General features: G+C 27.7%; 1 protein-coding gene across 1 annotated transcript in view; it reads left to right on the forward strand.

Annotated features, from left to right (window-relative positions):
• Positions 1-25,596, forward strand: part of LOC145239966 (FIGNL1-interacting regulator of recombination and mitosis-like) — a 119,776-nt gene that overhangs the window by 23,322 nt on the left and 70,858 nt on the right. Inside the window, exons 5-8 of the mRNA XM_080103553.1 lie at positions 509-613; positions 1,717-1,857; positions 2,863-2,949; positions 5,836-5,905. Of these exons, the coding sequence (XP_079959679.1) occupies positions 509-613; positions 1,717-1,857; positions 2,863-2,949; positions 5,836-5,905 (403 nt within the window). The remainder of the gene's footprint in view (positions 1-508; positions 614-1,716; positions 1,858-2,862; positions 2,950-5,835; positions 5,906-25,596) is intronic.

Genomic DNA, 25,596 nt, shown 5'->3' on the forward strand with positions numbered 1-25,596 from the left:
CTCCTCCCCGGACTTGAACCTGCTGGACTACTTCGTTTGGTCATACGTTGAGAACATCACCAACATGACCTCCCACAACACCAAAGCCGGCCTCATCGCTACCATCCATCTGTTAAGTATTTGCTGAGCTCCTGCCAGCACTTGTGGAAGTAGCATGCTCGCAATTCCAGACATGTATCAGCTCTACTACATAATCAAGTGACCTGAATTGATTTTTTTCAATAAAAGTTGTTTTCTTTAGGGCAACAACTTTATCGTTCCACCCTGTATATATTAAAATAATTTTTGTGTTTATTTATTTTATTAATTCAGTAGGTTTTTTTTTTTTTTTTTTTCTTAGTACATTTTTATATATAGAAAAAACAAACAATCATACATAAACTATGTCTACCTTTTTGGAGTGCTTGCTCACTTAATATTTTTACCTTTTATAATACAGGTAAATAATTTGGTTAGTTATTAAAGGTTTAGTATCTTCTAATGACATGTCTTTTTGTTTTTTGTATAGACTAATGATCTTCTGACAAGGACTTTGCAGAATATCACAGAGGCCATCACTCAGGCTGCAGATCAAATTCTTCAAGAACAGCAACAACTGATTGGTCTTCTTCAGGTCAGTTCTTAAAAGTACATGAATCTGATTGTCATCTTTCATAAAATAGATTTTTTTCACACTAACGTGATTTCTTATATTTTGTATCTTGTGATTTCATCTAATGTGATTTGAAGTAATGTGTGATTATTTACCTTCTCTGTAGGAGGTTAGACACAAGGTCCAGTGGGGTTTTGAAAATTCAGCGCACTAGTTGAAGAGCATTCTGGTCTACAAAAAAACCCCGAACAGTTCTTTCATCATTTATTCAGTAAAGGTGCCTTGGAATTTTTGGAAACATTACACAAACATTAAACATGATATGAGTAAAAAAGTAACAGAACGGATCTTCCTTTCGGGTGAAAATGGCTAAAATTGATGCCTTGGATTTTTACAAAAATTTTCTGAAAAGTTGTAACTAACCGATTTCTGTATATTTTTGTTTGTCTATACTTCGCGATAACTCTTGGGTGTGCCTCAGGGGCTCTTTTAGGGCTAATAAAAACACTCCATTTTTGGGACTATTTTACCATATTTGTCCAAACTTTTATGTGTATGTCTATTTAGCAGTTTTGCATGGTGCTGGACTTTTGAGGCTAAATGGGGGAGGGGAGACAATGATGGACTTAGTCATTTCTCTTGTTACATAGTGCAGAAATCAAATTTACATATGTTAAGGCCTAAAACTGCACTGTTTGTTCTCCAGAATTTGACGTTGCCTGGGGACTTTTGGAGCTAAATGGGGGGGGGGGGCAATGCTAAACTTAGTCATTTTTTTATGCCTCGTTCACTGGGCACTCGGGGGACCATGCATGCTTCACTTGTTTTTTCTTTTCATTGATCAACGTCTGTCTCCAACGATAATTTGTTTATGAAATAACTGGCTCTGAACATCTGGTTCTTAGTCTCTTATTAATTTTATTTATTTGAAATTCATAATAATATTGGATTCTTTAGTTTTCTTGGGCAATGCTGGGGCATGGGTGTGCTAGTATTAAACAAAACATGCTCTTTAAAAGTATTTTGAAATCCAATGGAAATGAAGATAGCAATGAAAACATAATAATTAATAGACACGTTTGAAAGATATTTTAAAAGTTTTAATGTTTTATTTTTTGTTTCAGCTTGTGTTGGACATTCTGGAATGTTCTGATATCTGTGTCAAATATGTTGTGGCTATAAACGAACCAGTGAACGCAGAGGTCATCCATTCATTACCACCATCTGTCATTAACACGCTTAAAAAATCATATGAGCATTGCAAGGTGAGCTTCTTGTCTAATTAATGACAGATCAACCTTTTTTGGGGTTATTTAAAAAAAAATTTTTTTAATGGAAATCGCTCCAGACAAAGCATGAAACCACTTAATGTAGGGGCTAACAAGAATGAATGATGATTTAATACCAATGCACAATCGGAGTTGTTGTATATGATTTATTGAACGCATGTTGCTATTTTTACCCATAACTTGGAGTTCTTTTTTGTATGCTTTAATTTTTTGTGAATCTTTTGAATTCCGGGTTCGTACAGACTTGAATTTTGACTTTTGTCATGAAAAGGCCTTATTTCTGTTATTACCTTGAAAACTCCTTGAAAATATAAAAATTGGCTTGAAGAGGCATTGAAAATCATAATCTTTGTGTCCAGCAAAAATTTGTGTCGAAATATTAAAAATCAAATCAAAATAAATACTATTAAATTATATTTTTAAGTATTAATAAAAAATAATATAATAATACCATTAAAATATTTTTTAAATCTATATATATAAAAGCAAAAATGTATGTTTGTGTTTGTGTGTCCGCTAAAAACTTTCGAGAGACACGAAAATTCACAAACTCGGTATCATATTTAAGCCCCATCCTTCGCCTGAAAAATATAGAAAAATTGGCCAAAAACGTTAAATTTTAACCCCGAAATTGACAATTTTCGACAGGGGGGGGGGGGTCAACAAAAACCGTCCTCTCGTAACGACGACCGGTTCTACGCATGCATCAGATGACGTCGTGACCTGATTTAGTTTAAATAGTTGAAGAACTGACTAAATTTCATGTACGCTGCATTAGCTCAGTTGGTTAGCGCATTGGTTCATTATCTAAACGTTTTGGGTTCGAATCGTGGTGTGAGATGTCTTTTTTTTTTTTTTTTCCGATTTTTAGGGGTCTGTTCTATGACTAAATCTGTGATGCTTTTTTATTGTAATTCATTTAATAAAATATTAAATGATTATTAATAAATATAAAACCCTTCTTTTTTTTTTTATCTCCAGGAAAGTTCCCAGATTTATGGCAAACTTTTACCAGTACTTTCAGAAATTCTGTCCAACCTCTTCAAAAAAACACACAGACTTCAAATTGTAAGTTTTTTTTGCTTTTTTTTTTTACATTTTTGCTTTTTACAAAATTGTAATATTTTTTTTACATTTTTGCTTTTTACAAAATTATAATTTTTTTTTTACATTTTTGCTTTTTATAAAGTTGTAATTTTTTCTTTTTTTACATTTTTGCTTTTTACAAAATTATAATTTTTTTTTTACATTTTTGATGTTTACAAAATTGTAATTTTTTTTTTTTACATTTTTGCTTTTTAAAAAATTTCATGTAAAACAAAACTTAATTTTTTAAATTTTTATTTAGTTGTTTGCATCATTCATATTTCTCTCTAGTCACAGCAGAATCTTATTAAACCAGATAAGGCCTCTAGATTTCAAGTTTCTTTGAGTTGCTCCCTTGAATATCATGCTTGACTTCATCATACTATTACAACTGAACAATAAATATAGTCAACTAAAATAACAATTCACCAGCGAATGCAAAAAATAAAAATGATGAAACGATAAAAAAAAAAAAAAAATCTCATAAGTATACTAGCTGAAGAAGTTAAGAAAAAGTGAAGTTGAATATGTGTAGTGTGAATTGAAGTTGCATTTTTTTTTTTTTTTTTCAAAAATGTAATTTAAAAAAATATTTTGAATCTTTTTGAAATTACTTTATCATATTACAAACTATTTTCATTTTTAGTTTGTTATATATGCACAAAAATCTAGTTTAATTAATAAAAAGAAAATTTGTTTTTCTAAGTAAAATTTGTATTAAATTTCAAGCTCAGATATCACCAGAACGACCACAGCATTCTAATTTATGGAAAATAGTAAAGTTTCACATAATGACCACTTTAATATCAATGCAAAATATTTTCAATTTTTTTTTAAATTGTCACTTCCATCTTCAGGTAGGGAATGTTCTAAGTTCATAATATTGAATCAGCCTTGCTTGAATGCATTAATAAATGTTAAATTTCAAATTTTTTAATGAAATTAAAAGAAAATTAATTTCGTTGGAAAAATTGAGTGAAAATATAATATACACAACCAATAGGAAACAAAAAATGTTCACTTTACGTTGTTACTAGTGTTGGGACGATTGAACAGAATCGGGATCGGAAAAATTGGAATGTTTTAGGGTATTGAAATTGGAATGTTTTAGGTATTGAAATTGGAATGTTTTAAGGTATTGAAATTGGAATGTTTTAAGGTATTGAAATTGGAATGTTTTAAGGTATTGAAATTGGAATGTTTTAAGGTATTGAAATTGGAATGTTTTAGGGTATTGAAATTGGAATGTTTTAAAGTATTTAAATTGGAATGTTTTAAAGTATTGAAATTGGAATGTTTTAAGGTATTGAAATTGGAATGTTTTAGGGTATTGAAATTGGAATGTTTTAGGGTATTGAAATTGGAATGTTTTAAGGTATTGAAATTGGAATGTTTTAAGGTATTGAAATTGGAATGTTTTAAGGTATTGAAATTGGAATGTTTTAGGGTATTGAAATTGGAATGTTTTAAGGTATTGAAATTGGAATGTTTTAGGGTATTGAAATTGGAAAAATATGTGCCTATTTTCCGATGCTAAAAAACGATTGTTTTAATATTTTTATTTTATTTGATTTTGTTTAAAACAAACTCTTTCCACTGATGGTAGCAAAAATAAAATAATATAGATTTTAATCTACAAGTAAAACTAAAATCTGTAGATCACCTCCTCACACTTAATGTGTTTTTAGGTTCGAGCAAATATGTGCACATTTAACACATATTTTTACGTTCGAGCAAATATGTGCACATTTAACACATATGTTTACGTTCGAGCAAATATGTGCACATTTAACACATATGTTTACGTTCGAGCAAATATGTGCACATTTAACACATATGTTTACGTTCGAGCAAATATGTGCACATTTAACACATATTTTTACGTTTGAGCAAATATGTGCACATTTAACACATATTTTTATGTTCGAGCAAATATGTGCACATTTAACACATATGTTTACATTCGAGCAAATATGTGCACATTTAACACATATTTTTACGTTTCGAGCAAATATGTGCACATTTAACACATATTTTTACGTTCGAGCAAATATGTGCACATTTAACACATATTTTTACGTTCGAGCAAATATGTGCACATTTAACACATATTTTTACGTTCGAGCAAATATGTGCACATTTAACACATATTTTTACGTTCGAGCAAATATGTGCACATTTAACACATATTTTTACGTTCGAGCAAATATGTGCACATTTAACACATATTTTTACGTTTGAGCAAATATGTGCACATTTAACACATATTTTTACGTTTGAGCAAATATGTGCACATTTAACACATATTTTTACGTTTGAGCAAATATGTGCACATTTAACACATATTTTTACGTTTCGAGCAAATATGTGCACATTTAACACATATTTTTACGTTCGAGCAAATATGTGCACATTTAACACATATTTTTACAGTAATCGCGACAAAATAACCTTTTTTTTTTTTTTTTTAAACCATTTTATAGTTAAATATTTAGAGATTTATAAAGAATCGGAATTGGTAATTATATCGGAATCGGGGAAATATATTGGAATCCTCCCATCACTAATTGTTAACCTTCTCCAAAATTTCACATTAATTGATCTGTAATTTTTTTCTTTTTTTTTTTTATATAGTTTAACGCAACAAATGAATTGATTTCAGTGATATCCATAATTTTAACAATTTATCATTTAAAAGAAAAAAAATTAAATTTGTACAGATTTTTAAAAGAAAAAAAAAAATTTGGAGGGCCACTAGTCAGCTTTTAGAATAATGCAGCTCTGATCCTGTAGATAATTTTATGAATACAGAGATAATTTTTTTTTTTTTTTTTTTTTTAAATAACTGATGTGTTTTTTTCTTGCCAGTCTTTGCTGAACTGTTTGGATAAACTGAATTTCAAATCAACAGAACAAGATGTGACTCTTCTTTGTACAAGTTAGTAAACAATTTTCATTTTTACATTGTAAAATTATTGCATGTTTTGCTTTAATAATAGATGGGCTGGCCTCGCATTGTTACCTGGTTGTAAAATATGCTTAAATATGATATTTTAATTTATTTCATATTTATAATTATAGAGTCAATTTGTTAATGATTATTACATGTGTATATATATATATATATATTATGATTATTATATGTTATATTGTACCCAATATATAATAGTGACTTCGAAAGTAAAAAAAAAAATAATTGAATTGAAAAAAAATAATTGAATTGAAACCAAAACATATAACGCTTCAACCTTAGTTGTTACTGTTTGAGCTATTGTCAGACGAATAAGAAATAATTAAAAACCAACTGAGTTTAATGTATGAATATGTATATTTGTGCAGGTTTACAAATAACATGTTTAGATCACTTATGCCTGCTAAGTTTCAATTTTTTCAATTTTGATTTCTTAGCAGCTATTTTTACCGGCTACAAAACCCAGAAAAGAACAGTCCACAAAAAATGCAATGATTTGACCCACCCTCTTTGTGACCTTGCGTCTCTGAGATGCACTTTGAAAAAATAAAGACACGCACACAGGCATAGTGAGTTTTATAAATTTTAGATAAGGCATTAATTTTTATTTCAAAGATTAAGGGTACATTCATATCTGATTTACCTCTGCACTCCATGTTTAAAAAGGATGTGTCCTCTATAGTATCAGATCTGACCGAATGGTTAATTGTAGGCATAGACCAATTCATACCATCTAAAAAATTCCAATAAAAACCTAACAGCCAGCCATGGTTCTCCCCAGAATGTGCTGCTGCTATCACGCACAGAAATCACTTTTTCCATTGTTTCCAACATAATAGATGTACCGAGACTAAAGCTGCTTTCAGGAACGCCAGCAACCACTGTAAAAGAGTAATAAAAAATGCAAGAGAGCTATATGCCCAGTCTGTTAAATCCAAGGTAGCTGATCAGCGGCTTGGTTCCCACCAATTTTGGCAAATAACAAATAGGATCCTGAGCAGAAGTGTGCGTTCTATCCCAACCATTATCAATGGACCAGAGGTCATCTTGTCAGCATCAGACAAGGCCAAACTATTTGCAAAGAACTTTGCAGCTAATTCTACCGTATGCGACGAAGGCCATCAACTCCCCATATTTCCTCCTATAACACAGAACACGCTAAGTAACATACAAATATCCGTGCATGAGGTTGCCAAGCTAATCAAGAACCTTGATTCCAGTAAAGCAACTGGCCCTGACGGCATCCCAATTATAGTGTTAAAAAAGCTTCAACCAGAACTTGCTCTCATACTTACGAAACTGTTTCAGCACTGCCTTAAGGAGAAGTGCATTCCGACTCCCTGGAAGACCTGATCAGTTTGCCCTATATTTAAGAATTCAGGTGATAAGTCATCTCCCTCTCAGTACAGACCAATAAGTCTCCTGTGTGTTATGAGTAAGTTGCTGGAATCCATATTAAATAGAGAAATAGTCAACCACCTCAGCAGAAACAACCTTCTTAGTGACGCACAATATGGTTTCCGCTCTGCAAGATCTACCGCAGATGTACTAACGGTTATATCTCACAGGATTAGTGAATCTCTTGACAAAGGCTTCCTTTCTAGGGCAATTGCTCTTGACATATCAAAAGCCTTCCACAACAAGGTATGGCATAAGGGTCTACTTCACAAGATTTCCAGCTACGGTATAACTGGAAATGTTTTCTCAATCATTAAATCATTTCTCTCTGATAGGCTCATAAGAGTAGTGGTCGATGGACAAAAATCAGAGGCCTGCAGTATTAATGCTGGAGTCCCTCAGGGGTCAATTCTGGGCCCAACTCTCTTCCTGATCTACATCAATGACCTCCCTAAACACATACTTAAATCATTCGTTGACATCTATGCTGATGACACGACCATCTACGGCAACACATCAAAGGCTGTTAATGACAAAGTTCTCTCTGATTCTCTCTCCTCTGATCTCGAGCGCGTGGTTCAGTGGGGGAAGATGTGGCTGGTTACCTTTAATGCGTCTAAAACCAAACTCCTATCCTTACATCATCAACGCTCTGATCCCCATCTGGCATCAATTGTGATGGATGGCTCTCGTCTGGGAGAGGCCCCGTGTTTTGACAAGCTTCTGGGCTTGACCTTTACTCCTGATCTAAAATGGAACACGTACATCAAGTCTGTTGCCAAGGTCGCTGGAAAGATAGTGGGATCCTTCTACCGCTCCAGAAGATATCTCACTACTGATGCAATTCTCTATCTATATAAAAGCCAAGTACGTCCAAGGATGGAATACTGCTGCCATATCTGGGCAGGAGCTGCTAAAAACAGCCTATCCTGCCTTGACAGAGTACAAAATAGACTTCGTGACTTAGTGAGGGATGCCCTTTTCTCTACCCTGCAACCTCTCTCCCACAGAAGAGACGTTGTGAGCCTATCTTTGTTTTATCGTTATTTCCATGGCAGGTGCTCATCTGAACTCCATCTCTGGTCCCCCCTAGCCAATCTTTCATGAAAAACACCCGTCTAGCCGAATCCACTGTCAAAAATTTCCCCCACTCTTTATCTGTGCCTAAATCAAAACGTGGATTTCATGAACAAAGCTTCTTTCTTAGAACTGCACGCCTGTGGAACTCTGTTCCGTCTGCCTGCTTCCCTCCGGACTACAACTTGGATGTGTTCAAGTCCAATGTTAACAAGTTCCTAATGAATCGCCCCCTTAAGTAAACACTTCATTAAATCTCCACACTAACGTACTGTACTTGCAATAACCCTTATCCCTGAGTGGCTTCCGGGCCTTGATAAGTGGTGACCACTGTGTAAAAAAAAAAAAAAAAAAATTCCAATTTATTCTTTTTATTCCTTATTTTCTTTTTTTTTTTTTTTTTTCTATAATTTCATCATCTTATTTCCTTTAGTCTTTCCGTTGTGTTATCTTCTCAGCACTGTTCAATGATTCAATGCTCTCTGTGTGGAAACTATGTTGCTGCCCAGATACGTAAACTCAGCAACTTCTTTCAGAGCTCTGATCTCTCCTTCCACATTAAAAGTCATAAACTTTGTCTTATCTGCATTAATGCTATGAACAGTATTAAATATATCTTGGCAAAATCATCCCACGAAGTAGCAACTTTATGGCAACCTACCTGCCATATCTAATATCATCAGGGAGAGACGCCTATGATTTGCCGGTCACCGGCTGAGGAGCAAGCATGAATTGTGGAGTGATGTATTGGACTCGATGACATGGACGCGCAAGCAAAGGACAACCTAGATCCACGTACATCCAGCAAATAGCGCACGACGCCAACTGTGAGCCTGAAGATCTGAGGCAGCTGATGGAAGACAGGAAACTCTGGAGAGGAAGAGTCACATTCGTCCGGCCAAGGAGCCCGTCCTAATGATGATGAGGATTTCTCAGTCAAAATTTCAACAGCCTGAAATTCCAGCTTTCAAGCATCTCGGCTTTGAGGATTGATTCCATTCAATTTCAGTTTTTAAATTTCTTACTGTTCATTATGGTCATTCCATTTTCTATTAGTCGTGCACCTTACATGTTTTTTTCTACCTTAGAATCACTCCTCTTAATGTAGCAAAACATTGAAAAATAATTTTTCAGGGACAAACTTATATATCCTTTGTCAATATAAATATATGAGAGTTACGTCAATATGTATGTCTGCGAGTTTTTGTGGTGTTTTTCTTTTTTTTTTTTTTTTTACATAGACATCACCACTTATCAAGGCCCAGAGACCACTCAAGGATAAGGGTTAAAAAGTGTACAGTAATCAATTGGGCAATATAGTAATCGTTAGTAATGAAAATTTAATAAATTTGTTAACTGGAACGGCTCATCAAGAACTTGTTTACGTTGGACTTGAAGGCAACCATATTGTAGTCAGCTGGAAAGCAGGCAAACGGAAGACAGTTCCACAGGCATGCAGTTCTAAGAAAGAAACTTTGTTCATGGAATCTACGTTAGGTTTAGGCACAGTGGGGGGAATTATTGATAGTGGTTTCAGTTAGACGAGTGTTTCTTGTGAAAATTTGGCGAGAGGGGACCATAGATTGGAGTTCAGTCGAGCACTTGCCATGAAAATAGCGATAAAGCAAAGACAAACTCGCTACATCTCTTCTGTGAGAAAGAGGTTGCATGGAAAAGAAAAGGACATCTTCTATGAGGCTACGAAGTCTATTTTGAACTCTATCAAGCAGGATAAGTCCTTTCTAACAGCTCCTGCTGATGTGGCAACAGTACTCCATCCTTGGACGTACCTGGCTCTTATATAGATAGAGAATTGCATCAGCAGTGAGATATCTACTGGATCGATAGAAGGATCCCATCATTTTTTCAGCGGCCTTGGAAACAGATTAAATGGTGAAATGAACAAATTAATAGATTTGATTAAAAAAAAAAATAGTCATGTTTTGACAAATCATGTCTGATCTTGGTTCATCACATGACATTTACAACAGTAGCTGAAAAGATGTGAAATTTCTTGAGCCACAGTCATAACAGTTATCAAATGTCACTTGTAGATATTTATTAAATTATGCAGGTTTGAATTGCTAACAAAATAATTTCTAAGCATCCGTGTTGTACGTATGAATGCGTCTCTGTGATGAGTTTGCTATTTTGAAAGTCATTATTTAACACTGAGAGATGAAAGATGAAAAGGTTCAACCTGTGTAACTAAACTGAGAGTATTGTCTTTTGATTATTTGTTACTAGCAGGAAGACCCGACATTGTCTGGGATTGAATAAGGATCAACAAATGTCCCACCCTCCATACTTTTTATTTTTATTGTAATCAGTGAAATAAGCCATTCTCTAATCAAATCGATTGATTGCCTATTCTTGTTAGGGATCCCCCCCCCCTCGTGCTGTATACTGGGAGTAAGCTTCATATACTTCCCTGCAGTCACTTCGTTCACAATTCATTGTAGTCTACATTGCACTGTAGAGAATCTGCTGTCGATTGTGTAAATAATTGTTTCCTTCATAAATATTGTTTCCTTCATAAATATTGTTTCCTTCATAAATATTGTTTCCTTCATAAATATTGTTTCCTTCATAAATATTGTTTTCTTCATAAATATTGTTTCCTTCATAAATATTGTTTCCTTCATAAATATTGTTTCCTTCATAAATATTGTTTCCTTCATAAATATTGTTTCCTTCATAAATATTGTTTCCTTCATAAATATTGTTTCCTTCATAAATATTGTTTTCTTCATAAATATTGTTTTCTTCATAAATATTGTTTCCTTCATAAATATTGTTTCCTTCATAAATATTGTTTCCTTCATAAATATTGTTTCCTTCATAAATATTGTTTCCTTCATAAATATTGTTTTCTTCATAAATATTGTTTTCTTCATAAATATTGTTTCCTTCATAAATATTGTTTCCTTCATAAATATTGTTTCCTTCATAAATATTGTTTTCTTCATAAATATTGTTTCCTTCATAAATATTGTTTCCTTCATAAATATTGTTTCCTTCATAAATATTGTTGCCTTCATAAATATTGTTTTCTTCATAAATATTGTTTTCTTCATAAATATTGTTTCCTTCATAAATATTGTTTCCTTCATAAATATTGTTTCCTTCATAAATATTGTTTCCTTCATAAATATTGTTTCCAGCATAAATATTGTTTCCTTCATAAATATTGTTTCCTTCATAAATATTTTTTTCCAGCGTAAATATTGTTTCCTTCATAAATATTGTTTCCTTCATAAATATTTTTTTCCAGCGTAAATATTGTTTCCTTCATAAATATTGTTTCCTTCATAAATATTTTTTTCCAGCGTAAATATTGTTTCCTTCATAAATATTGTTTCCAGCATAAATATTGTTTCATTCATAAATATTGTTTCCTTCATAAATATTGTTTCCTTCATAAATATTGTTTCCTTCATAAATGTTGTTTCCAGCATAAATATTGTTTCCTTCATAAATATTGTTTCCAGCATAAATATTGTTTTCTTCATAAATATTGTTTCCAGCGTAAATATTGTTTCCAGCATAAATATTGTTTCCTTCATAAATATTGTTTCCTTCATAAATATTGTTTCCAGCATAAATATTGTTTCCTTCATAAATATTGTTTCCTTCATAAATATTGTTTCCTTCATAAATATTGTTTCCAGCATAAATATTGTTTCCTTCATAAATATTGTTTCCTTCATAAATATTGTTTCCTTCATAAATATTGTTTCCTTCATAAATATTGTTTCCTTCATAAATATTGTTTCCTTCATAAATATTGTTTCCTTCATAAATATTGTTTCCTTCATAAATATTGTTTTCTTCATAAATATTGTTTCCAGCATAAATATTGTTTCCTTCATAAATATTGTTTCCTTCATAAATATTGTTTCCAGCATAAATATTGTTTCCTTCATAAATATTGTTTCCTTCATAAATATTGTTTTCTTCATAAATATTGTTTCCAGCATAAATATTGTTTCCTTCATAAATATTGTTTCCTTCATAAATATTGTTTCCTTCATAAATATTGTTTCCTTCATAAATATTGTTTCCAGCATAAATATTGTTTCCTTCATAAATATTGTTTTCTTCATAAATATTGTTTCCAGCATAAATATTGTTTCCTTCATAAATATTGTTTCCTTCATAAATATTGTTTCCAGCGTAAATATTGTTTCCTTCATAAATATTGTTTTCTTCATAAATATTGTTTCCAGCATAAATATTGTTTCCTTCATAAATATTGTTTCCTTCATAAATATTGTTTCCTTCATAAATATTGTTTTCTTCATAAATATTGTTTCCAGCATAAATATTGTTTCCTTCATAAATATTGTTTCCTTCATAAATATTTTTTTCCAGCGTAAATATTGTTTCCTTCATAAATATTGTTTCCAGCATAAATATTGTTTCATTCATAAATATTGTTTCCTTCATAAATATTGTTTCCTTCATAAATATTGTTTCCTTCATAAATATTGTTTCCTTCATAAATGTTGTTTCCAGCATAAATATTGTTTCCTTCATAAATATTGTTTCCTTCATAAATATTGTTTCCAGCGTAAATATTGTTTCCAGCATAAATATTGTTTCCTTCATAAATATTGTTTCCTTCATAAATATTGTTTACAGCGTAAATATTGTTTCCAGCATAAATATTGTTTCCTTCATAAATATTGTTTCCTTCATAAATATTGTTTACAGCGTAAATATTGTTTCCTTCATAAATATTGTTTCCTTCATAAATATTGTTTTCTTCATAAATATTGTTTACAGCGTAAATATTGTTTCCTTCATAAATATTGTTTCCTTCATAAATATTGTTTCCTTCATAAATATTGTTTACAGCGTAAATATTGTTTCCTTCATAAATATTGTTTCCTTCATAAATATTGTTTCCTTCATAAATATTGTTTACAGCGTAAATATTGTTTTCTTCATAAATATTGTTTCCTTCATAAATATTGTTTCCTTCATAAATATTGTTTACAGCGTAAATATTGTTTCCTTCATAAATATTGTTTCCTTCATAAATATTGTTTCCAACGTAAATATTGTTTCCTTCATAAATATTGTTTCCCTCATAAATATTGTCTCCAGCATAAATATTGTTTCCTTCATAAATATTGTTTTCTTCATAAATATTGTTTTCTTTCGTAAATATTGTTTCCTTCATGAATATTGTTTCCTTCATAAATATTTTTTCCAGCGTAAATATTGTTTCCTTCATAAATATTGTTTCCTACATAAATACTTTTCCAGCTAAATGTTGTTTCCAGCATAAATATTGTTTTCTTCATAAATATTGTTTACAGCGTAAATATTGTTTCCAGCATAAATATTGTTTCCTTCATAAATATTGTTTCCTTCATAAATATTGTTTCCTTCATAAATATTGTTTCCAGCATAAATATTGTTTCCTTCATAAATATTGTTTCCTTCATAAATATTGTTTCCTTCATAAATATTGTTTCCAGCATAAATATTGTTTCCTTCATAAATATTGTTTCCTTCATAAATATTGTTTCCTTCATAAATATTGTTTCCTTCATAAATATTGTTTCCTTCATAAATATTGTTTCCTTCATAAATATTGTTTCCTTCATAAATATTGTTTCCTTCATAAATATTGTTTCCTTCATAAATATTGTTTTCTTCATAAATATTGTTTCCAGCATAAATATTGTTTCCTTCATAAATATTGTTTCCTTCATAAATATTGTTTCCAGCATAAATATTGTTTCCTTCATAAATATTGTTTCCTTCATAAATATTGTTTTCTTCATAAATATTGTTTCCAGCATAAATATTGTTTCCTTCATAAATATTGTTTCCTTCATAAATATTGTTTCCTTCATAAATATTGTTTCCTTCATAAATATTGTTTCCAGCATAAATATTGTTTCCTTCATAAATATTGTTTTCTTCATAAATATTGTTTCCAGCATAAATATTGTTTCCTTCATAAATATTGTTTCCTTCATAAATATTGTTTCCAGCATAAATATTGTTTCCTTCATAAATATTGTTTCCTTCATAAATATTGTTTTCTTCATAAATATTGTTTCCAGCATAAATATTGTTTCCTTCATAAATATTGTTTCCTTCATAAATATTGTTTCCTTCATAAATATTGTTTCCTTCATAAATATTGTTTCCAGCATAAATATTGTTTCCTTCATAAATATTGTTTTCTTCATAAATATTGTTTCCAGCATAAATATTGTTTCCTTCATAAATATTGTTTCCTTCATAAATATTGTTTCCAGCGTAAATATTGTTTCCTTCATAAATATTGTTTTCTTCATAAATATTGTTTCCTTCATAAATATTGTTTACAGCGTAAATATTGTTTCCTTCATAAATATTGTTTCCTTCATAAATATTGTTTTCTTCATAAATATTGTTTACAGCGTAAATATTGTTTCCTTCATAAATATTGTTTCCTTCATAAATATTGTTTCCTTCATAAATATTGTTTACAGCGTAAATATTGTTCCCTTCATAAATATTGTTTCCTTCATAAATATTGTTTCCTTCATAAATATTGTTTACAGCGTAAATATTGTTTTCTTCATAAATATTGTTTCCTTCATAAATATTGTTTCCTTCATAAATATTGTTTACAGCGTAAATATTGTTTCCTTCATAAATATTGTTTCCTTCATAAATATTGTTTCCAACGTAAATATTGTTTCCTTCATAAATATTGTTTCCCTCATAAATATTGTTTCCTTCATAAATATTGTTTACAGCGTAAATATTGTTTCCAGCATAAATATTGTTTCCTTCATAAATATTGTTTCCTTCATAAATATTGTTTCCTTCATAAATATTTTTTCCAGCGTAAATATTGTTTCCTTCATAAATATTGTTTCCTACATAAATACTTTTCCAGCTAAATGTTGTTTCCAGCATAAATATTGTTTTCTTCATAAATATTGTTTACAGCGTAAATATTGTTTCCAGCATAAATATTGTTTCCTTCATAAATATTGTTTCCTTCATAAATATTGTTTCCTTCATAAATATTGTTTCCAGCATAAATATTGTTTCCTTCATAAATATTGTTTCCTTCATAAATATTGTTTCCTTCATAAATATTGTTTCCAGCATAAATATTGTTTCCTTCATAAATATTGTTTCCTTCATAAATATTGTTTCCTTCATAAATATTGTTTCCTTCATAAATATTGTTTCCTTCATAAATATTGTTTCCTTCATAAATATTGTTTCCTTCATAAATATTGTTTCCTTCATAAATATTGTTTCCTTCATAAATATTGTTTTCTTCATAAATATTGTTTCCAGCATAAATATTGTTTCCTTCATAAATATTGTTTCCTTCATAAATATTGTTTCCAGCATAAATATTGTTTCCTTCATAAATATTGTTTCCTTCATAAATATTGTTTTCTTCATAAATATTGTTTCCAGCATAAATATTGTTTCCTTCATAAATATTGTTTCCTTCATAAATATTGTTTCCTTCATAAATATTGTTTCCTTCATAAATATTGTTTCCAGCATAAATATTGTTTCCTTCATAAATATTGTTTCCTTCATAAATATTGTTTCCTTCATAAATATTGTTTCCTTCATAAATATTGTTTCCAGCATAAATATTGTTTCCTTCATAAATATTGTTTCCTTCATAAATATTGTTTTCTTCATAAATATTGTTTCCAGCATAAATATTGTTTCCTTCATAAATATTGTTTCCTTCATAAATATTGTTTCCAGCGTAAATATTGTTTCCTTCATAAATATTGTTTTCTTCATAAATATTGTTTCCAGCATAAATATTGTTTCCTTCATAAATATTGTTTCCTTCATAAATATTGTTTCCTTCATAAATATTGTTTTCTTCATAAATATTGTTTCCAGCATAAATATTGTTTCCTTCATAAATATTGTTTCCTTCATAAATATTTTTTTCCAGCGTAAATATTGTTTCCTTCATAAATATTGTTTCCAGCATAAATATTGTTTCATTCATAAATATTGTTTCCAGCATAAATATTGTTTCCTTCATAAATATTGTTTCCTTCATAAATATTGTTTTCTTCATAAATGTTGTTTCCAGCATAAATATTGTTTCCTTCATAAATATTGTTTCCAGCGTAAATATTGTTTCTTTCATAAATATTGTTTTCTTCATAAATATTGTTTCCAGCGTAAATATTGTTTCCAGCATAAATATTGTTTCCTTCATAAATATTGTTTCCTTCATAAATATTGTTTACAGCGTAAATATTGTTTCCAGCATAAATATTGTTTCCTTCATAAATATTGTTTCCTTCATAAATATTGTTTACAGCGTAAATATTGTTTCCTTCATAAATATTGTTTCCTTCATAAATATTGTTTTCTTCATAAATATTGTTTCCTTCATAAATATTGTTTACAGCGTAAATATTGTTTCCTTCATAAATATTGTTTCCTTCATAAATATTGTTTCCAACGTAAATATTGTTTCCTTCATAAATATTGTTTCCCTCATAAATATTGTCTCCAGCATAAATATTGTTTCCTTCATAAATATTGTTTCCTTCATAAATATTGTTTTCTTCATAAATATTGTTTCCTCCATAAATATTGTTTCCTTCATAAATATTGTTTCCTTCATAAATATTGTTTCCAGCATAAATATTGTTTCCTTCATAAATATTTTTTCCCTCATAAATATTGTTTCCTTCATAAATATTGTTTCCTTCATAAATATTGTTTCCAGCATAAATATTGTTTCCTTCATAAATATTGTTTCCTTCATAAATATTGTTTCCTTCATAAATATTGTTTCCTCCATAAATATTGTTTCCTTCATAAATATTGTTTTCTTCATAAATATTGTTTCCTTCATAAATATTGTTTCCTTCATAAATATTGTTTCCTTCATAAATATTGTTTCCTTCATAATATTGTTTCCTTCATAAATATTGTTTTCTTCATAAATATTGTTTCCTTCATAAATATTGTTTTCTTCATAAATATTGTTTCCTCCATAAATATTGTTACCTTCATAAATATTGTTTCCTTCATAAATATTGTTTCATTCATAAATATTGTTTTCTTCATAAATATTGTTTTCTTCATAAATATTGTTTCCTCCATAAATATTGTTTCCTTCATAAATATTGTTTCCTTCATAAATATTGTTTCATTCATAAATATTGTTTTCTTCATAAATATTGTTTTCTTCATAAATATTGTTTCCTTCATAAATATTGTTTCCTTCATAAATATTGTTTCCTTCATAAATATTGTTTTCTTCATAAATATTGTTTCCTTCATAAATATTGTTTCCTTCATAAATATTGTTTCCTTCATAAATATTGTTTCCTTCATAAATATTGTTTCCTTCATAAATATTGTTTTCTTCATAAATATTGTTTTCTTCATAAATATTGTTTTCTTCATAAATATTGTTTCCTTCATAAATATTGTTTCCTTCATAAATATTGTTTTCTTCATAAATATTGTTTTCTTCATAAATATTGTTTCCTTCATAAATATTGTTTCCTTCATAAATATTGTTTTCTTCATAAATATTGTTTCCTTCATAAATATTGTTTCCAGCATAAATATTGTTTTCTTCATAAATATTGTTTCCTTCATAAATATTGTTTCCAGCATAAATATTGTTTCCTTCATAAATATTGTTTCCTTCATAAATATTGTTTCCTTCATAATATTGTTTCCTTCATAAATATTGTTTTCTTCATAAATATTGTTTCCTTCATAAATATTGTTTTCTTCATAAATATTGTTTCCTCCATAAATATTGTTACCTTCATAAATATTGTTTCCTTCATAAATATTGTTTCCTTCATAAATATTGTTTTCTTCATAAATATTGTTTTCTTCATAAATATTGTTTCCTTCATAAATATTGTTTCCAGCATAAATATTGTTTCCTTCATAAATATTGTTTCCTTCATAAATATTGTTTCCTTCATAAATATTGTTTTCTTCATGAATATTGTTTCCTTCATAAATATTGTTTCCAGCATAAATATTGTTTCCTTCATAAATATTGTTTCCTTCATAAATTGTTTCCTTCATAAATTGTTTCCTTCATAAATTTTGTTTCCTTCATAAATATTGTTTTCTTCATAAATATTGTTTCCTTCATAAATATTGTTTCCTTCATAAATATTGTTTCCAGCATAAATATTGTTTCCAGCATAAATATTGTTTCCAGCATAAATATTGTTTCCTTCATAAATATTGTTTCCAGTGTAAATATTGTTTCCTTCATAAATATTGGTTCCAGCATAAATATTGTTTCCTTCATAAATATTGTTTCCTTCATAAATATTGTTTCCAGCATAAATATTGTTTCCAGCATAAATATTTTTTCCCTCATAAATATTGTTTCCTTCATAAATATTGTTTCCTTCATAAATATTGTTTCCAGCATAAATATTGTTTCCTTCATAAATATTGTTTCCTTCATAAATATTGTTTCCTTCATAAATATTGTTTCCTTCATAAATATTGTTTCATTCATAAATATTGTTTCCTTCATAAATATTGTTTCCTTCATAAATATTGTTTCCTTCATAAATGTTGTTTCCAGCATAAATATTGTTTCCTTCATAAATATTGTTTCCAGCATAAATATTGTTTTCTTCATAAATATTGTTTCCAGCGTAAATATTGTTTCCAGCATAAATATTGTTTCCTTCATAAATATTGTTTCCTTCATAAATATTGTTTCCTTCATAAATATTGTTTCCAGCATAAATATTGTTTCCTTCATAAATATTGTTTCCTTCATAAATATTGTTTCCTTCATAAATATTGTTTCCTTCATAAATATTGTTTCCAGCATAAATATTGTTTCCTTCATAAATATTGTTTCATTCATAAATATTGTTTCCTTCATAAATATTGTTTCCTTCATAAATATTGTTTCCTTCATAAATGTTGTTTCCAGCATAAATATTGTTTCCTTCATAAATATTGTTTCCAGCATAAATATTGTTTTCTTCATAAATATTGTTTCCAGCGTAAATATTGTTTCCAGCATAAATATTGTTTCCTTCATAAATATTGTTTCCTTCATAAATATTGTTTCCTTCATAAATATTGTTTCCAGCATAAATATTGTTTCCTTCATAAATATTGTTTCCTTCATAAATATTGTTTCCTTCATAAATATTGTTTCCTTCATAAATATTGTTTCCAGCATAAATATTGTTTCCTTCATAAATATTGTTTCCTTCATAAATATTGTTTCCTTCATAAATATTGTTTCCTTCATAAATATTGTTTCCTTCATAAATATTGTTTCCTTCATAAATATTGTTTCCTTCATAAATATTGTTTCCTTCATAAATATTGTTTCCTTCATAAATATTGTTTTCTTCATAAATATTGTTTCCAGCATAAATATTGTTTCCTTCATAAATATTGTTTCCTTCATAAATATTGTTTCCAGCATAAATATTGTTTCCTTCATAAATATTGTTTCCTTCATAAATATTGTTTTCTTCATAAATATTGTTTCCAGCATAAATATTGTTTCCTTCATAAATATTGTTTCCTTCATAAATATTGTTTCCTTCATAAATATTGTTTCCTTCATAAATATTGTTTCCTTCATAAATATTGTTTCCTTCATAAATATTGTTTCCTTCATAAATATTGTTTCCTTCATAAATATTGTTTCCAGCATAAATATTGTTTCCAGCATAAATATTGTTTCCTTCATAAATATTGTTTTCTTCATAAATATTGTTTCCTTCATAAATATTGTTTCCAGCATAAATATTGTTTCCTTCATAAATATTGTTTCCTTAATAAATATTGTTTCCTTCATAAATATTGTTTCCTTAATAAATATTGTTTTCTTCATAAATATTGTTTCCAGCATAAATATTGTTTCCTTCATAAATATTGTTTCCTTCATAAATATTGTTTCCAGCATAAATATTGTTTCCTTCATAAATATTGTTTCCTTCATAAATATTGTTTCCAGCATAAATATTGTTTCCTTCATAAATATTGTTTCCAGCATAAATATTGTTTCCTTCATAAATATTGTTTCCAGCATAAATATTGTTTCCTTCATAAATATTGTTTCCTTCATAAATATTGTTTCCTTCATAAATATTGTTTTCTTCATAAATATTGTTTCCAGCATAAATATTGTTTCCTTCATAAATATTGTTTCCTTCATAAATATTGTTTCCAGCATAAATATTGTTTCCTTCATAAATATTTTTTTCCAGCGTAAATATTGTTTCCTTCATAAATATTGTTTCCTTCATAAATATTGTTTCCTTCATAAATATTGTTTCCTTCATAAATGTTGTTTCCAGCATAAATATTGTTTCCTTCATAAATATTGTTTCCAGCGTAAATATTGTTTCCTTCATAAATATTGTTTTCTTCATAAATATTGTTTCCAGCGTAAATATTGTTTCCAGCATAAATATTGTTTCCTTCATAAATATTGTTTACAGCGTAAATATTGTTTCCAGCATAAATATTGTTTCCTTCATAAATATTGTTTCCTTCATAAATATTGTTTCCTTCATAAATATTGTTTTCTTCATAAATATTGTTTCCAGCGTAAATATTGTTTCCAGCATAAATATTGTTTCCTTCATAAATATTGTTTCCTTCATAAATATTGTTTCCTTCATAAATATTGTTTCCAGCATAAATATTGTTTCCTTCATAAATATTGTTTCCTTCATAAATATTGTTTCCTTCATAAATATTGTTTCCTTCATAAATATTGTTTCCAGCATAAATATTGTTTCCTTCATAAATATTGTTTCCTTCATAAATATTGTTTCCTTCATAAATATTGTTTCCTTCATAAATATTGTTTCCTTCATAAATATTGTTTCCTTCATAAATATTGTTTCCTTCATAAATATTGTTTCCTTCATAAATATTGTTTCCTTCATAAATATTGTTTCCAGCATAAATATTGTTTCCTTCATAAATATTGTTTCCTTCATAAATATTGTTTCCAGCATAAATATTGTTTCCTTCATAAATATTGTTTCCTTCATAAATATTGTTTTCTTCATAAATATTGTTTCCAGCATAAATATTGTTTCCTTCATAAATATTGTTTCCTTCATAAATATTGTTTCCTTCATAAATATTGTTTCCTTCATAAATATTGTTTCCAGCATAAATATTGTTTCCTTCATAAATATTGTTTCCTTCATAAATATTGTTTCCTTCATAAATATTGTTTCCTTCATAAATATTGTTTCCAGCATAAATATTGTTTCCTTCATAAATATTGTTTTCTTCATAAATATTGTTTCCTTCATAAATATTGTTTCCAGCATAAATATTGTTTCCTTCATAAATATTGTTTCCTTAATAAATATTGTTTCCTTCATAAATATTGTTTCCTTAATAAATATTGTTTTCTTCATAAATATTGTTTCCAGCATAAATATTGTTTCCTTCATAAATATTGTTTCCTTCATAAATATTGTTTCCAGCATAAATATTGTTTCCTTCATAAATATTGTTTCCTTCATAAATATTGTTTCCAGCATAAATATTGTTTCCTTCATAAATATTGTTTCCAGCATAAATATTGTTTCCTTCATAAATATTGTTTCCAGCATAAATATTGTTTCCTTCATAAATATTGTTTCCTTCATAAATATTGTTTCCTTCATAAATATTGTTTTCTTCATAAATATTGTTTCCAGCATAAATATTGTTTCCTTCATAAATATTGTTTCCTTCATAAATATTGTTTCCAGCATAAATATTGTTTCCTTCATAAATATTTTTTTCCAGCGTAAATATTGTTTCCTTCATAAATATTGTTTCCAGCATAAATATTGTTTCATTCATAAATATTGTTTCCTTCATAAATATTGTTTCCTTCATAAATATTGTTTCCTTCATAAATATTGTTTCCTTCATAAATGTTGTTTCCAGCATAAATATTGTTTCCTTCATAAATATTGTTTCCAGCATAAATATTGTTTCCTTCATAAATATTGTTTTCTTCATAAATATTGTTTCCAGCGTAAATATTGTTTCCAGCATAAATATTGTTTCCTTCATAAATATTGTTTACAGCGTAAATATTGTTTCCAGCATAAATATTGTTTCCTTCATAAATATTGTTTCCTTCATAAATATTGTTTACAGCGTAAATATTGTTTCCTTCATAAATATTGTTTCCTTCATAAATATTGTTTTCTTCATAAATATTGTTTACAGCGTAAATATTGTTTCCTTCATAAATATTGTTTCCTTCATAAATATTGTTTCCCTCATAAATATTGTCTCCAGCATAAATATTGTGTCCTTCATAAATATTGTTTCCTTCATAAATATTGTTTACAGCGTAAATATTGTTTCCTTCATAAATATTGTTTCCTTCATAAATATTGTTTCCTTCATAAATATTGTTTACAGCGTAAATATTGTTTCCTTCATAAATATTGTTTCCTTCATAAATATTGTTTCTCCTCATAAATATTGTCTCCAGCATAAATATTGTTTCCTTCATAAATATTGTTTCCTTCATAAATATTGTTTTCTTCATAAATATTGTTTTCTTTCGTAAATATTGTTTCCTTCATAAATATTGTTTCCTTCATAAATATTTTTTCCAGCGTAAATATTGTTTCCTTCATAAATATTGTTTCCTACATAAATACTTTTCCAGCTAAATGTTGTTTCCAGCATAAATATTGTTTCCTTCATAAATATTGTTTTCTTCATAAATATTGTTTCCTCCATAAATATTGTTTCCTTCATAAATATTGTTTCCTTCATAAATATTGTTTCCTTCATAAATATTTTTTCCAGCATAAATATTGTTTCCTTCATAAATATTGTTTCCTTCATAAATATTGTTTCCTTCATAAATATTGTTTCCTTCATAAATATTGTTTCCTTCATAAATATTGTTTCCTTCATAAATATTGTTTCCTCCATAAATATTGTTTCCTTCATAAATATTGTTTTCTTCATAAATATTGTTTCCTTCATAAATATTGTTTCCTTCATAAATATTGTTTCCTCCATAAATATTGTTTCCTTCATAAATATTGTTTCCTCCATAAATATTGTTTCCTTCATAAATATTGTTTCCTTCATAAATATTGTTTCCTTCATAAATATTGTTTCCTTCATAAATATTGTTTCCTTCATAAATATTGTTTCCAGCATAAATATTGTTTCCTTCATAAATATTGTTTTCTTTCGTAAATATTGTTTCCTACATAAATATTGTTTCCTTCATAAATATTGTTTCCTTCATAAATATTGTTTCCTTCATAAATATTGTTTCCTTCATAAATATTGTTTCCAGCATAAATATTGTTTCCAGCATAAATATTTTTTCCCTCATAAATATTGTTTCCTTCATAAATATTGTTTCCTTCATAAATATTGTTTCCAGCATAAATATTGTTTCCTTCATAAATATTGTTTTCTTTCGTAAATATTGTTTCCTACATAAATATTGTTTCCTTCATAAATATTGTTTCCTTCATAAATATTGTTTCCTTCATAAATATTGTTTCCAGCATAAATATTGTTTCCAGCATAAATATTGTTTCCTTCATAAATATTGTTTCCTTCATAAATTTTGTTTCCTTCATAAATATTGTTTCCAGCATAAATATTGTTTCCAGCATAAATATTGTTTCCTTCATAAACATTGTTTCCTTCATAAACATTGTTTCCTTCATAAATTTTGTTTCCTTCATAAATATTGTGTCCTTCATAAATATTGTTTCCTTCATAAATATTGTTTCCTTCATAAACATTGTTTCCTTCATAAACATTGTTTCCTTCATAAATATTGTTTCCTTCATAAATTTTGTTTCCTTCATAAATATTGTTTTCTTCATAAATATTGTTTCCAGCGTAAATATTGTTTCCAGCATAAATATTGTTTCCTTCATAAATATTGTTTCCAGTGTAAATATTGTTTTCTTCATAAATATTGTTTCCTTCATAAATATTGTTTCCTTCATAAATATTGTTTCCTTCATAAATATTGTTTCCAGCATAAATATTGTTTCCAGCATAAATATTGTTTCCAGCATAAATATTGTTTCCTTCATAAATATTGTTTCCTTCATAAATATGGTTTCCTTCATAAATATTGTTTCCTTCATAAATATTGTTTCCAGCATAAATATTGTTTTCTTTCGTAAATATTGTTTCCTTCATAAATATTGTTTCCAGCATAAATATTGTTTCCTTCATAAATATTGTTTCCTTCATAAATATTGTTTCCTTCATAAATATTGTTTCCTTCATAAATATTGTTTCCAGCATAAATATTGTTTCCTTCATAAATATTGTTTCCAGCATAAATATTTTTTCCTTCATAAATATTGTTTCCTTCATAAATATTGTTTCCTTCATAAATATTGTTTCCAGCATAAATATTGTTTTCTTCATAAATATTGTTTCTTTCATAAATATTGTTTCCTTCATAAATATTGTTTCCTTCATAAATATTGTTTCCTTCATAAATATGGTTTCCTTCATAAATATGGTTTCCTTCATAAATATGGTTTCCTTCATAAATATTGTTTCCAGCATAAATATTGTTTTCTTTCGTAAATATTGTTTCCTTCATAAATATTGTTTCCAGCATGAATATTGTTTCCTTCATAAATATTGTTTCCTTTCATAAATATTGTTTTCTTTCATAAATATTGTTTTCTTTCATAAATATTGTTTCCTTCATAAATATTGTTTCCTTCATAAATATTGTTTCCTTCACAAATATTGTTTCCAGCATAAATATTGTTTCCTTCATAAATATTGTTTCCTTCATAAATATTGTTTCCTTCATAAATATTGTTTCCTTCATAAATATTGTTTCCTTCATAAATATTGTTTCCTTCATAAATATTGTTTCCAGCATAAATATTGTTTCCAGCATAAATATTGTTTCCTTCATAAATATTGTTTCCAGCATAAATATTGTTTCCTTCATAAATATTGTTTCCTTCATAAATATTGTTTCCTTCATAAATATTGTTTCCTTCATAAATATTGTTTCCTTCATAAATATTGTTTCCTTCATAAAAATTGTTTTCTTTCATAAATATTGTTTCCTTCATAAATATTGTTTCCAGCATAAATATTGTTTCCTTCATAAATATTGTTTCCTTCATAAATATTGTTTTCTTCATAAATAT

Source organism: Euprymna scolopes, chromosome 19 (assembly GCF_053919585.1).
Source record: "Euprymna scolopes isolate OS-2025 chromosome 19, ASM5391958v1, whole genome shotgun sequence".
Classification (NCBI taxonomy): domain Eukaryota; kingdom Metazoa; phylum Mollusca; class Cephalopoda; order Sepiida; family Sepiolidae; genus Euprymna; species Euprymna scolopes.